The sequence below is a fragment of the Amia ocellicauda genome, chromosome 1 (assembly GCF_036373705.1).
Source record: "Amia ocellicauda isolate fAmiCal2 chromosome 1, fAmiCal2.hap1, whole genome shotgun sequence".
Taxonomy (NCBI): Eukaryota; Metazoa; Chordata; class Actinopteri; order Amiiformes; family Amiidae; genus Amia; species Amia ocellicauda.
Window position 1 is genome coordinate 48650967 of NC_089850.1, and position 12814 is coordinate 48663780.

Genomic DNA, 12814 nt, shown 5'->3' on the forward strand with positions numbered 1-12814 from the left:
GACGCAGGCATCCGACTTCAACAGCAAACTCGGCATCGTTTTCATTCACAGTGAGTTCTGTCAATATGATTTTGCTGGGGCTTACACTGCCACAGGCACATCATGTACTTGTACCACAAATAGAAAATGGTCATTAAATCCAACAGGTCCACAGATATCAAATGTAGTCGCCATAGTGGGAAACCAAGGGCTCAAAAGAGCTCAGCATAGAAACAGCTGTACAAACAGACTAAAAGTCATTTCAATATAAAGGGTGAGTTCTTATTTGACTGTTTATTCACAAATTAGCACAATTAATCAAAAAGGAATCCAGTTGTTCTGTACAAAGATCTGCATCCGAATCTTAAGTCTTTCCAGCTCTGACTGTGGTCAGCTCAGGCAGCGTATTAGATGACTCATGGGACGCTTGATTGGAAGTCCCTGCTGCGGTATAGTTTTCATCATGGAAGCTTACAAAAAGGCAACTCCACATTTGATTTCAAAACAGCCAAACACTTTGAAAGGAAGAGGGAAAAAAAAAAAAAATACTATACAAAAACTACAGGTTTAATTGTTGAAAATGACCACCAAAAAAATGCCATTTGTACTGAAGGGATCTGTGTAAAGTCGCCACTGTCTCAAGAGGTCTGTCGAAACTGAAACGAACACCAAAAAAAAAAAAAAAAGCAACTCCCAAACCGTTCCTTCTTGGGGAAGTCCCGATGATTGCAGCGTGCCTCACTGTGCCAGGCACAGACAGCAGTAGTGGCCAGACTCTGAAGTGCGCATGTGTCTGTGCGTATGTCCCCTCAATGACCCGTGACCCAGCACAGACCGCACTGCCTTCGAGCCCCGGAGCAGCGGGAGCAGCCGGCCGCATCCTGTGGAGAGAGCGGCAGGAATGCAGCCTGCATGGTAGGGGTGGCCTCAGCAAGGCCGGCTCCTCACATGTCCTCCACACTCCACTTGTAGGCCATCTCCTGCACAGCCTTCTTGTCCGCCAACCTGCTGTAGCGCTGCCTCTCAAACCCGTTCGACCTGCCGCACAGAAACACACAGTGATGTGCCTCCTATTTACACAGATCATTTTAGATTCTGCAAATTCAAACAAGTCTTGGGGAAACCCTCATCCAGCAAGGGCCAGACAAAAACTGATGACGATGATACGTATACATTTACATTATGAAAAGCATTAACTGTGCTTTGGGAAAAAGGTTTACCTGAATGATGTGACTAATTACAACCAAGTGGTGTTTGTTTTTAGAAATTATAATAAATAAAGTGGAATGTATTACCCGAGGTTAAAGTTTTATAAGTATGGGCCATTGTGTGCATTCTTCAGTTTACAGACTTCAAAGGTTAATTAACCCACTAAATAACCTTTACAGATGACAAAGGGAGTTCAACTCTAGAGAGTCAGCAGTTAATTTATACATTAACGTTTTCTCTGACGAATCCAGCCTGGAGCACTTGACATTTTGATCATTTATAGTAATTATAAAAGACTTTGAGAAGATTGAGTCAGTAATGAATAACAGAAGGAGGAGAAGCAGGATGCATGGTTACCTGTCCACCCCGTCCCAGCGGTACCCAGGGGCTATGTTGAAGCGGTTGGGGGGCGGTGCCGGGCCCTTGTACCGCGGCTTCTCTGGAAAACAACAATGCAGGAGGAAGCCGTGATGAGCAGGTGAACCTGACTCTAAATCCCCCTGCTCCCACAGCTGCCACTGCTGAAGGTGCAGCCCTAACGCCATCAGAACCAATTCCCACTGCAGGTGTTCAGAAGATTGCAAATAATACATCCATACCATCCCTACTAGAACACTACTATGTGCTAGTAGGTCCTAAACTGTCCTTTTTACATTTATCTTAAATAATGGTTTACATATTCCTCCAAACAGGAAACAAAACGGTAAGCTAGTAATATTTTAAAACAGTAACATAACACCAAGGGTTTAGTTTAGGTATATTATATATGTACACACATACACGTTCCCCGACTTACTTAAGGGTTCTGTTCTAGAAGCCTGTCTGGAAGTCGAAATTGACATGAGTTGGAAAGCACTCCTATAAACCTTGTTCATAGGTACAGTATGGGCTAGTGTTTGGGTACGCAATGTTTCTGAGTTTTATGATAGAAGTTTCCGATCATATACTATGTCAAATATTCACTAATTTATTAAAAAAAAAAAAAAAAAACAATTTTGTTTAATTTACTGGGACCCTTTAACATAAAGTCGGATTTCCTTCTTTTGAGTAATCCATAACCCGAGGAGCGCCTGTATGCATCATATATAAAGCCCCCACCTGGCACCCCCTGGCGCTGTGAGTCCTTCTCCTTCTTGCGGCGCAGCAGGCCGGCCATAGGGTCGCCCTCCCTCTCCTGCTCCCGCAGCATCTGGTCCAGGTCAACATCATCGATGTGTCGTGCCAGGGGCTTCTGGGCCTCCCGCAGCGCCGCCTCCACATTGCGCTGCTGCATCTCACCTTGGACCAGCCTGCATGCGTGCAAACGACACACACGACAGCAATGAGAATTACAGAATTTGAATGTGGAAAATCTAGAATATGAACAATTACAGCATATTTTTTATATTGCCAACATTATCAACTGAAAAAGACAATGAGGAATTAGACCCCTTTTTTCTGATCATAAATGGCCACGTGTCCTACTTCCTGCCTGGGTTTTTACAGTGCATCAGGACACACTTCCCACACACTGTGGCACACTCTTACCCTTTCCCCCACTGTGCGTATTTCTCGTCTTTCTCTGCCTTCTCCCCAGCTTTCCTGCGCTGCTCTTCCCGTTCCTGGTCGATGTCCCGCCTTTTCCCGGATTTGTCTCGGAAAATCGTATCTGCGTTCCTTGACGCCTCTGCAGGAAACCGGGAACGGGAGGGCAGAGCATCTCAGGTTAAACACCTCCATAAAACTTGAATCGGTTGCTCAAAATATGGCACAAGTCATCTGAACTTCCTGTTCTTCTTATAACAATCAGAGCCGGAAAGAGGCTTAGACGTCTTCTCCGTCAGACAAAAACTATTTAAATGTTTTTGAAGGTTTCAATTTCACCCTTATGATTAAACAGAACAATCATGTCATTATATGCATGTAGAGATTTATAAATTATAGACATAACAATTTTGCTGCCATTTAATATGCCATTGTCTCCTCCCCAAACTTATCCTTATCAATACTGCTCACTCACCCTCCAGGTGTTGGCTGTCCCTCTCGTGCCGGCGGCTCTCCTCACGCTCCTTCCTCAGTAGCTCCACAGACACCAGTCCTGCCGCCGCCCCTGACAGCATCCTCACAGCCTGGGACACACAGAGACACAATGCCATGAAAGCAGCATCTCCCTCAGGGCATAGTGGAAACCAAGCCATGCAGGTGTCTGGTAAGGTTACATCGAGGTTCAAAGAAAACAAATCAAAGGAGTTTCTCTCAGCATGTCATCTATTTATCTACTTATGTATTAATTATTAATCTGTTTAATCACACTTCTTAGGACGACGTCTGTGCAGCCCTGCGGTGGGGAGGTGACCTGCACACTCCGCACACTCTCGTGACATGCTCACCCCCTGTGCACTGGGAGAAGATGGGCGCCTGGCCTTCCGGGGGGGGGACAGGTCAGAGTCAGAGCCAGCCTGGGGGCGTCGCCGGGTGGGGGAAAGGTCAGAGTCAGAGCCAGCCTTAGGGCGTCGCCGGGGGGACTGGTCGGAGTCCGGAGAGCGCCGGGCTTTCCGTCTCGGTGGGGAGAGGTCGGAGTCGGAGCCAGCCTGCTGGCGTCGCCGGGGTGGGGACAGGTGGGAGTCAGGTCCGCTGCGCTGCTGAGAAGCTGAAGCAGCTTTCCCTTTCCTTCTGGGCAATGAATCTGAGGGGATAGAGAGGAAAATATATCAAATTTAAATAAATAAATAAATTAAAAAAAAAAGAAAAAATACCACTCAGAAACATTAACAGGCATTTACGAGCTGTGGGAATAGTTATATGTATTATTTTTGTTTGCATTACTGTGGTTGTCTGTTTTTAGCCCAGAGGAGCGGGCGACTTATTAATATTTTCACAGTCAGTTTATCAAATCTCAATCCGAACGTTCATTGGTTTCAGAGCAGTAATACCAGACAGGGTCTCTGCACCTTTGCCTCGTGTTTTCTGAGCAGAGGGAGAGCTGCCACCACGAGTCCTGCATGGGGGTGAGGGCGATGACGAGTCGTGATGCACTATCCTGCCGTCTTCCCTCTGCCTCCGAGGCGAGAGATCAGGGGAGTCATGGCGGCTCTTCCTCTGAGGCGAGAGATCAGGGGAGTCATGGCGTTCTTGTTTCGCAGAGGAGAGATCGGGAGAATCGTGCCGGACTCTCGAGGACCTTCCTTCAGTCTTCCTCAGAGATTCAGTTCCTGAGCTGGAAAACACAGTGACTGTTAAAGATGTAGACATATTATACAGCAACAATAAAATATTAATCTCTCTATTTTTTATTGCTCAGTTTTATCTTCTTTGTAATAAGACCTCTAAATATTTAACATTCCATAAATTATTATTGGCAATGTTTTAGGTGTAGTGTGCACTTACATAAATATCAAAAGCAACTAGTTTAAACAAATGAAGGGTGAATTAAAAAGGAGTTCTGGTATGTACCTTGCCGATGAGTGAGAGACCTGCAAATGATCCGAGTCTTGAGAGTCTTCGTTCTTACCTAGAGAACCAAATAATCAAATTGATTAATACATTAATGAAAACTTAATTAAATGGATAAATATCAAACACAGTTTTCAAATAATCCTGACGATGAGCCTAGGCCACATATTTAACAAAAAAAGATAACACTGCGGGGGCTGGAACCTCCGAGCACCTGATCCACACAGTCCCGCCCACAGAGCGACAAACCCACTATGACCGAGTCCCAGTCACGGGCAGTTCTAACCCTGCATTCACATCATGTGGAAATTACGGTAGAAACAACCTGACAGTGTTCACGCAATGACCTCGAATCAACCCGTTCAGACGCCAAGATGGAGGTTTTCTGCATACACTTTTGTGCTCGTAATAATTATCTTCAGATTTTTCAGTTACAAACATACATACAACATTCAGATACACTGAAATACAGAAAGTATCAAGAACTTACCAAAATCTGTGGTTTTAATGTCATAAAGTTAGTGTTATTTTGGCGGCCATAGTGTCATTAGAACAAGTGAAAAAAACAGTTGAAAAACATTAGTGAGGGGAAAAAAGTATTTGATCCCCTGCTGATTTTGTACGTTTGCCCACTGACAAAGAAATGATCAGTCTATAATTTTAATGGTAGGTGTATTTCAACAGTGAGAGACAGAATAACAACAACAAAATCCAGAAAAAAACATTTCAAAAAAGTTATAAATTGATTTGCATGTTAATGAGGGTAATAAGTATTTGATCCCCTATCAATCAGCAAGATTTCTGGCTCCCAGGTGTCTTTTAAACAGGTAACGAGCTGAGATTAGGAGCACTCTCTTAAAGGGAGTGCTCCTAATCTCAGCTCGTTACCTGTATAAAAGACACCTGTCCACAGAAGCAATCAATCAATCAGAATCCAAACTCTCCACCATGGCCAAGACCAAAGAGCTGTCCAAGGATGTCAGGGACAAGATTGTAGACCTACACAAGGCTGGAATGGGCTACAAGACCATCGCCAAGCAGCTTGGTGAGAAGGTGACAACAGTTGGTGCGACTATTCGCAAATGGAAGAAACACAAAATAACTGTCAGTCTCCCTCGGTCTGGGGCTCCATGCAAGATCTCACCTCGTGGAGTTTCAATGATCATGAGAACAGTGAGGAATCAGCCCAGAACTACACGGGAGGATCTTGTTAATGATCTCAAGGCAGCTGGGACCATAGTCACCAAGAAAACAATTGGTAACACACTACGCTGTGAAGGACTGAAATCCTGCAGCGCCCGCAAGGTCCCCCTGCTCAAGAAAGCACATGTACAGGCCCGTCTGAAGTTTGCCAATGAACATCTGAATGATTCAGAGGAGAACTGGGTGAAAGTGTTGTGGTCAGATGAGACCAAAATCGAGCTCTTTGGCATCAACTCAACTCGCCGTGTTTGGAGGAGGAGGAATGACCCCAAGAACACCATCCCCACCGTCAAACATGGAGGTGGAAACATTATGCTTTGGGGGTGTTTTTCTGTTAAGGGGACAGGACAACTGCACCGCATCAAAGGGACGATGGACGGGGCCATGTACCGTCAAATCTTGGGTGAGAACCTCCTTCCCTCAGCCAGGGCATTGAAAATGGGTCGTGGATGGGTATTGCAGCATGACAATGACCCAAAACACACAGCCAAGGCAACAAAGGAGTGGCTCAAGAAGAAGCACATTAAGGTCCTGGAGTGGCCTAGCCAGTCTCCAGACCTTAATCCCATAGAAAATCTGTGGAGGGAGCTGAAGGTTCGAGTTGCCAAACGTCAACCTCGAAACCTTAATGACTTGGAGAGGATCTGCAAAGAGGAGTGGGACAAAATCCCTCCTGAGATGTGTGCAAACCTGGTGGCCAACTACAAGAAACGTCTGACCTCTGTGATTGCCAACAAGGGTTTTGCCACCAAGTACTAAGTCGAAGGGGTCAAATACTTATTTCACTCATTAACATGCAAATCAATTCATAACTTTTTTGAAATGCGTTTTTCTGGATTTATTTGTTGTTATTCTGTCTCTCACTGTTAAAATACACCTACCATTAAAATTATAGACTGATCATTTCTTTGTCAGTGGGCAAACGTACAAAATCAGCAGGGGATCGAATACTTTTTTCCCCTCACTCTATATGCACATTCGTTGTACTTAAGGAGGCAAACATTATTGAATTAATCAATGATTTGTGTTTTATTATACTTTACAAATGAATTGGATGCCATGTTTCGTGTTGTTTGCTTATGTTTCCCCATTCGTGACATAAGAATTCTTCATGTGGGATGAATCAGGGTTTATCTCAAACCTCCGAGTACACAAGTAGTATTTATGACATGGAAGCTGATGCGGACGTTGTCGGGAGCTCGTATTTACCATCCTTCCCACATGACGTGAACGCAGGGTAAGGCTCTACCAGATCCAGCATGAACAACAACCCCCTAATCACCCTGTGTCATACAGGCGGGAGCGAACACACACATGTATGCATCACCCACGCCTCACCCTCACCTCCCATCAGCCTCCACTTGTTGCTGGTCCTGAACTGCTCCAAACTCCTCACCTCCTCCGGCCGCTCGTCGATCACCTCCGCCACCTGTGCGGGGACAGAGAGACGCACCCAGGTGAACAGAGTTAGCTATGCAGGCTACCTGCTGCCTCCGCTGGATCTACCCTCTACCACAGCGCTCCTCCAATCTGAGTTCATAGGCAGAAAGGCCCTCCAAATCTATTCACAAAAGAGCCCAAGGATTCTCCAAGATAATACTCAAATGTACTATATATACAGAGGAAGAGAGAGGATTTAACATGTGTAGATACTCATCAAGATATGTGATTACTATGGTCGTTTCATAGGCATTCCTGGACTGAGGCTTTTTCGACGACCAGAGTGGTGCACTTATTTATAACCTAGGGGACAATCGCATCATGCAATGGTTCACAGGTTTCACATTAATACTCGCTACCATTTCAGGCCAAGAGATGCTCACAAGCCTCTTGGAGAGCAGTGACACACTTCTAACACAGGAGTGGAAAGCAGGGGACAAGTCTCACCACTGGCGCCTCCTCTTCCTCCTCCTCCTCCTCATGGTTCTCCTTCTCCTCTGTCTGGATCAGCTGCTTCCAATCCACATCGTCGTCCACTATCCTCATCCTGCAAGGAAATCTTTATTTTAACAGCCACCACTCTTACTTACTGGACATAAACACACACACACACTGTTTATATGTAATTGTCACGCTTGGGGCTCAAAAAAGGACCTTCCCTGGATGAATGAATGAATGAATAAATAAATAAATAAATAAATAAATAAATAAACACCACGACCACCACCACCACCACATCAACCCAGTGAATGACATCAAACCTGGACCTGAATGCAATACACAGCAACCAGCATCAAAACAAGCTCAAAGCGAACTCGAATAAAACGCTGTGTTTAAATCGACTGGGAGTGTGTAGCTCTGAAATTACACTGCCAGTCGCTGCTAGTTTGCTTCATTTATCCAAGCATGCTCACCCTTTTAAACAACTGCAGTGGCTACTCGAGTCGGGCTTGGTTAATCGCTTGGCCCTACGTTTTACGTTTCTCGCCTGCTACACGTGTGTTTTCAGTCTACATACCCCTTTCCGAGAGGCTTCGCTTTTTTCTTCTTGATCTTTTTGTCCTTGGTTTTGTTTGCATCTCCGTCTCCGGACAAATACCGCTTGAGATACTCGGCTTTCGACAGAGTGCCCGCTGCGCCCAAGTTGCTGGAGGCTGCCATTACTGTTCCCTGAAAACAACTGGCCAAGCGACGGAAAGCCAGTGGGCTAAGACAGAGCGAGAAAAAGTCGAACCGGAAAATAACGGCTGACGAGGCACACATACCCCACTTGAAATTAACAGCTCCAGCACTGCCAATAATGATTATAATTGTATTGTTATTGTTATTTTATTTAGTAGCAATGAATACTGTTACGTCCTCATTGCACATTTATTGTACGTTATGTTCTACAAAAAGAATACAGATACATGGGAACACGGAGACTTTTCAGACAATATTATTCACAAAGCTTTACATCTAATTACGTGTGTGTGGCTGTTGCATGTTTGTGTAGGTGTGTTTAGAAACGAAAATGTTTTTTAGCTGCCTTCCGTTTTTTCATTTCTCTAGTAAAGCCAATCTCTGACTGATGGTGAGCTCAGTTTTTCCATTAACTGGAGTTAAAAAAAAAATTATAATGTGAAGTATTCTAAGTTTTTAATTATAGATGCTCTCATTTTACAGAAAATGAAACTCTACATTTGGTCTGTTGATAAAAGCCCAAACTCAATTTATTTTTATAATGCTTTCAGTAGCCATAGGCTTCCCTTTAACTAGAGCCCTTCCACGCAACACAATATTTTCTGTAACATTTACAAAATGATTGCTCTGTTCCAGAGAAATTGTAATACAACCAATCCCCCATTCATCCACCAGGTTTAACCAATGCAACATTAATTACAGACTGCACAGTTCCACCAGTTACACATACAAATATATTGATCTTGGTCATGGTCTCGACAGGCTTGGTCTTGGTCAGACACGTGGATGATGTTGAACTACGGGTTAATAAAGAGTAACCACTGTTTTTATGAGTGCATCACAATGTCAGCCTTTAAAAAATAATATAGCAAAATATTATGCCCCTCTCTCTGCAGCCATTCCTCTAGCCTGCCCACTGGTCAGGACACCTCAACAACTCCCATGTACCAGGAAGGTTGTGCTATCTGGAAACCCCCAGCCTCCCATTGCTCTGCACAGTCAAAGCAAATATATTATTTTATTTTATTTTTTCAGCAGAATGATTCCTCTTGTACAAACAGGAAATTCCTTTGGCAGATAAAAGAAAGCATCTTCAGTTTCATTTCTCTGCCAACACTCAGTTGTTACAATAAAAGGAGGAGTTTGCTCACCTGGATTTAATCTTAGTACTCAGAAGCAAGTCCAATTCCTCATGAAATGCAAGTTTAGCATTTAAAGAGCTGATGAAACCAGTCTTAAATTGTAAATATTTCTGTTTTTGGATTTTAAATATAGGTTATGTTTTATTATTTATTTTTATGCCATGTTTACGTTTATAACTCAATATATCATAGCTGCAGTTTAGATTATGCCCATATGAATCTGAGTTCACTCCCATGACTCTCTGCCTTAATACTGAAAAACAATCACTATTGTGTCATTATTGTTGTTATGATCTGAGTATAATTCAATGTATCAATATTTTGAATGTGCTATATCTCTTTACAGTGATTCATACAGCTCAATTTTCATTTTATTTTGCTTATCCTACACTGTCCTCTAGAGTTGTGAAATGTTCTAAACCAGCTTTGTCTGGGCAATTTATGAACAATGAAAGGAGCTATAGTTCCAATACAGTGTTGTACATGCATTCTAAAGTTTCTTATCCTTGACACAGCTTCTATACTTCACCCGGCGCTGAATGAACTCCAGGACTGCATGATCTAAACTAAAGCGGTTTCTTAAGACAACAGTTGACCAATGTTTTTTTTCTATATGTAACACATTGCGTGTTGATAACTGCAACATCTGTAAATCACCTTTTGCAGCCAGATCAGGTCAAACCATTAGGAGCAAACAGTGTTTTTGTTACGTTTAATCCAGCTGGTGAGGTTAACTGCCTTGGACTGAAAATAAAGTAATTTCAACCTTTACACAGGTTGCTTCTTAAGTAAGTAATTATTAACTATAAATAAACTCATCATAACCATACAAATGAAGAATCTCCAAACAGATGTAAAATGTTATAGATCAGACACGCCCGCCTTTTACGGAAAATGAAACTTATGCAACTTATGCAAATGACATTCAGCAACTAGAAAAATAAGCGCACACACTCACTCACTGAAACCACACAGCTGCCTCAACTAAAACTGGTAGGTTGCATATGCTTTAAATATACCTTCATATACACACATGTATTGTTGTTTTATATACATGTGTGTGTATGTGTGCATTGCAGATTTTAGTTTAATATATTATTGCAAGTTGTTTAAAAATATTTACTAATACATATAAATAGTTGGGATAAAACAAATAATATTATATTCAGAGATGGTCCTGTATAAAAGCTGGTTACTGTTGTTAAAGTATGAAAGGTTTTTCAAACTCAAGAAAAGTAATTTTGAAAGATTGAGAGATATTTTTAAATTGATTTGAAACGACCTTGAAAAAATGTAACTACCTATTAAAGTATGTATGGAAGCTAGGAAGCTTAGCCTATTCAGATAGGAAACGCTTTTAACTACACTAATAGTGAAACTTTGTCTACTCTGTAATTGGCACAGCTCGTCTAGTAGCTCACACACCATTAGTAAATCAGGAACTCCTCATTCAACTCCTATGATCAGCAGAAGAAATTGATCAAATCTCACCTGTTACCTACATTAGGTGCAGTGTATTTGAATGTTTTAATCACAAGTGTTCTGCTGAGCAGGGTCTCACTGTTTGTTTTCTTTCCTCATGGTTCTGTCCTGCAGCCTCCACTGAAGTGCTGAGCCTGAAACATGTGGTCAGAAGATGACTTCCCTCCCTGCTCCTTGCCTTGCCTGCAGAGCCAGAGTGAGCCTGTGGATGACAGGACCTATGTCATGTACCACGGAACCACAAAGGCGATTGCACAAGAAATCATGAAGAATGGTTTCAGACGGTCTCGGGATGGCATGCTGGGCCCAGGGGTTTATGTGAGTCGAGACCTACAGAAAGCCAGCCGCTATCCTCTTAACGTGTCAGAGCACCAGCGAGCAGTGCTGAGGCTGAGGGTCAATGTAGGGAAGGTGAAGAGGATTGATAGACAAAGGCATCCGATGCAGAAGACCTGGCATGACCGTGGCTATGACACGGCCTGGGTCCCTCCTAACTGTGGGATGGTGTCCAGTGGGCTGGAGGAGGACTGTGTCTGGGACCCTCGGAGGATCACAGTCATAGATATCATCACTCTTAGACCAGCTGTGGGCAGAATGCAATATCCCTATTATGACCATTAACATTTCAGTTTAATTCCTCTGTTAAAAAAAATATATATATATAATTACATGAAATATGTATATATTCTGTAATTGAAGACTATGTATTTTCTTTTAAAACAAAACAATACAATTTTAAGATAGGTAAATGTATTTTGCAGCAGTGTTTTGTGTGTATGTACAAGCTTTGTATATTTAGCCATTGGGTGATAATATTTACAGTGATATATTTATCATTGTAAGTAGACTACAGAAAAGCAGAAAAGTTTTAGTTTAATTGTTAAACTGCAAGTATTATACTTGGAATATAATTCAATGTATCATAATATTGTATTTATCATGACCCATACCAATGTTTCATGGAGGGTTTTTTCCTTTACATATCCCACACTTAGGGTTGTCTCGATATTTCACGATACTCGATACCAATTCGATACCACCCGAAAAATAAATAAAAAAAATCTGCCCACACAACATATATTAGCATTCCTTTCATAAAGATACACAATCTTCACTCTAGATCAATTGGGCTGGAGCAGTAAACACAATTATCATAGCATTAAAAAACCTTTTTCAAGATTTCAGTAACTGAAGAACTGCATTTCTTTCCCTGTGTGTCTGTGTGAACAAGGTCACTGTCTCACTGTGCTACGGTACTGTGCTATAGTTCAACCCTGATACCTAGAAGAACAGGGTCTGATAAGAACCAGTTTTCACCAGCAATTTGAGCTTGATACATTGTACAACCCCCCCTCTTATATTAAACATTACAAATGCCTTAATTCTCCCCGGTTTGACTGTATATGGGTCTTTCTGAGCAGTTGTCAGGCAGAAACCGAACTTCCATTCATCACGGGAGAGACATGTGGGGCTGTTATCTTTCTCTCCTGTCTGGTCTGCATAAAAGTGCCTGTAGTTTGTAACTTCTCTAAGACTGTTCTTGAACCTCTTCCTTGCAGCTGCTTGTAGTAAAAACCTTTTGATTGGAGGTACATCTCTCTCTGGATTTCTGCGACTCTTCAGTAACCAGTCAGACATTTTCTTTAGAACAACAGAGTGCAGGCAGCTAATAACACTCATGTATATTTGGTACATAACACAGAGTTTTTCCTGACTGGTATAATCTGGCTTGTTGTAGTAATAGT

General features: G+C 42.5%; 2 protein-coding genes across 3 annotated transcripts in view; one reads left to right on the top strand and one right to left on the bottom strand.

Annotated features, from left to right (window-relative positions):
• LOC136752177 (uncharacterized) overlaps positions 1–12814 on the top strand; it is a 101503-nt gene that overhangs the window by 75757 nt on the left and 12932 nt on the right. Inside the window, 2 exon segments of the mRNA XM_066707681.1 lie at positions 11055–11080; positions 11265–11654. Of these exon segments, the coding sequence (XP_066563778.1) occupies positions 11055–11080; positions 11265–11654 (416 nt within the window).
• On the bottom strand, positions 255–11176 carry bud13 (BUD13 homolog). 2 transcript variants are annotated; one of them, XM_066707680.1, is made up of 11 exons: positions 11079–11176; positions 7711–7810; positions 7168–7252; positions 4621–4678; positions 4119–4384; positions 3558–3853; positions 3188–3296; positions 2716–2854; positions 2287–2477; positions 1546–1627; positions 255–1017 (listed from the first exon to the last, which is right to left on the bottom strand). In XM_066707680.1, the coding sequence occupies exons 2-11, from the start codon at positions 7807–7809 to the stop codon at positions 924–926; spliced, it is 1419 nt and encodes a 472-aa protein (XP_066563777.1). In that variant the 5' UTR covers position 7810; positions 11079–11176; the 3' UTR covers positions 255–923. The 2 variants fall into 2 exon arrangements, with proteins under 2 accessions (XP_066563777.1, XP_066563776.1); XM_066707679.1 differs by lacking the exon at positions 11079–11176 and adding an exon at positions 8282–8482.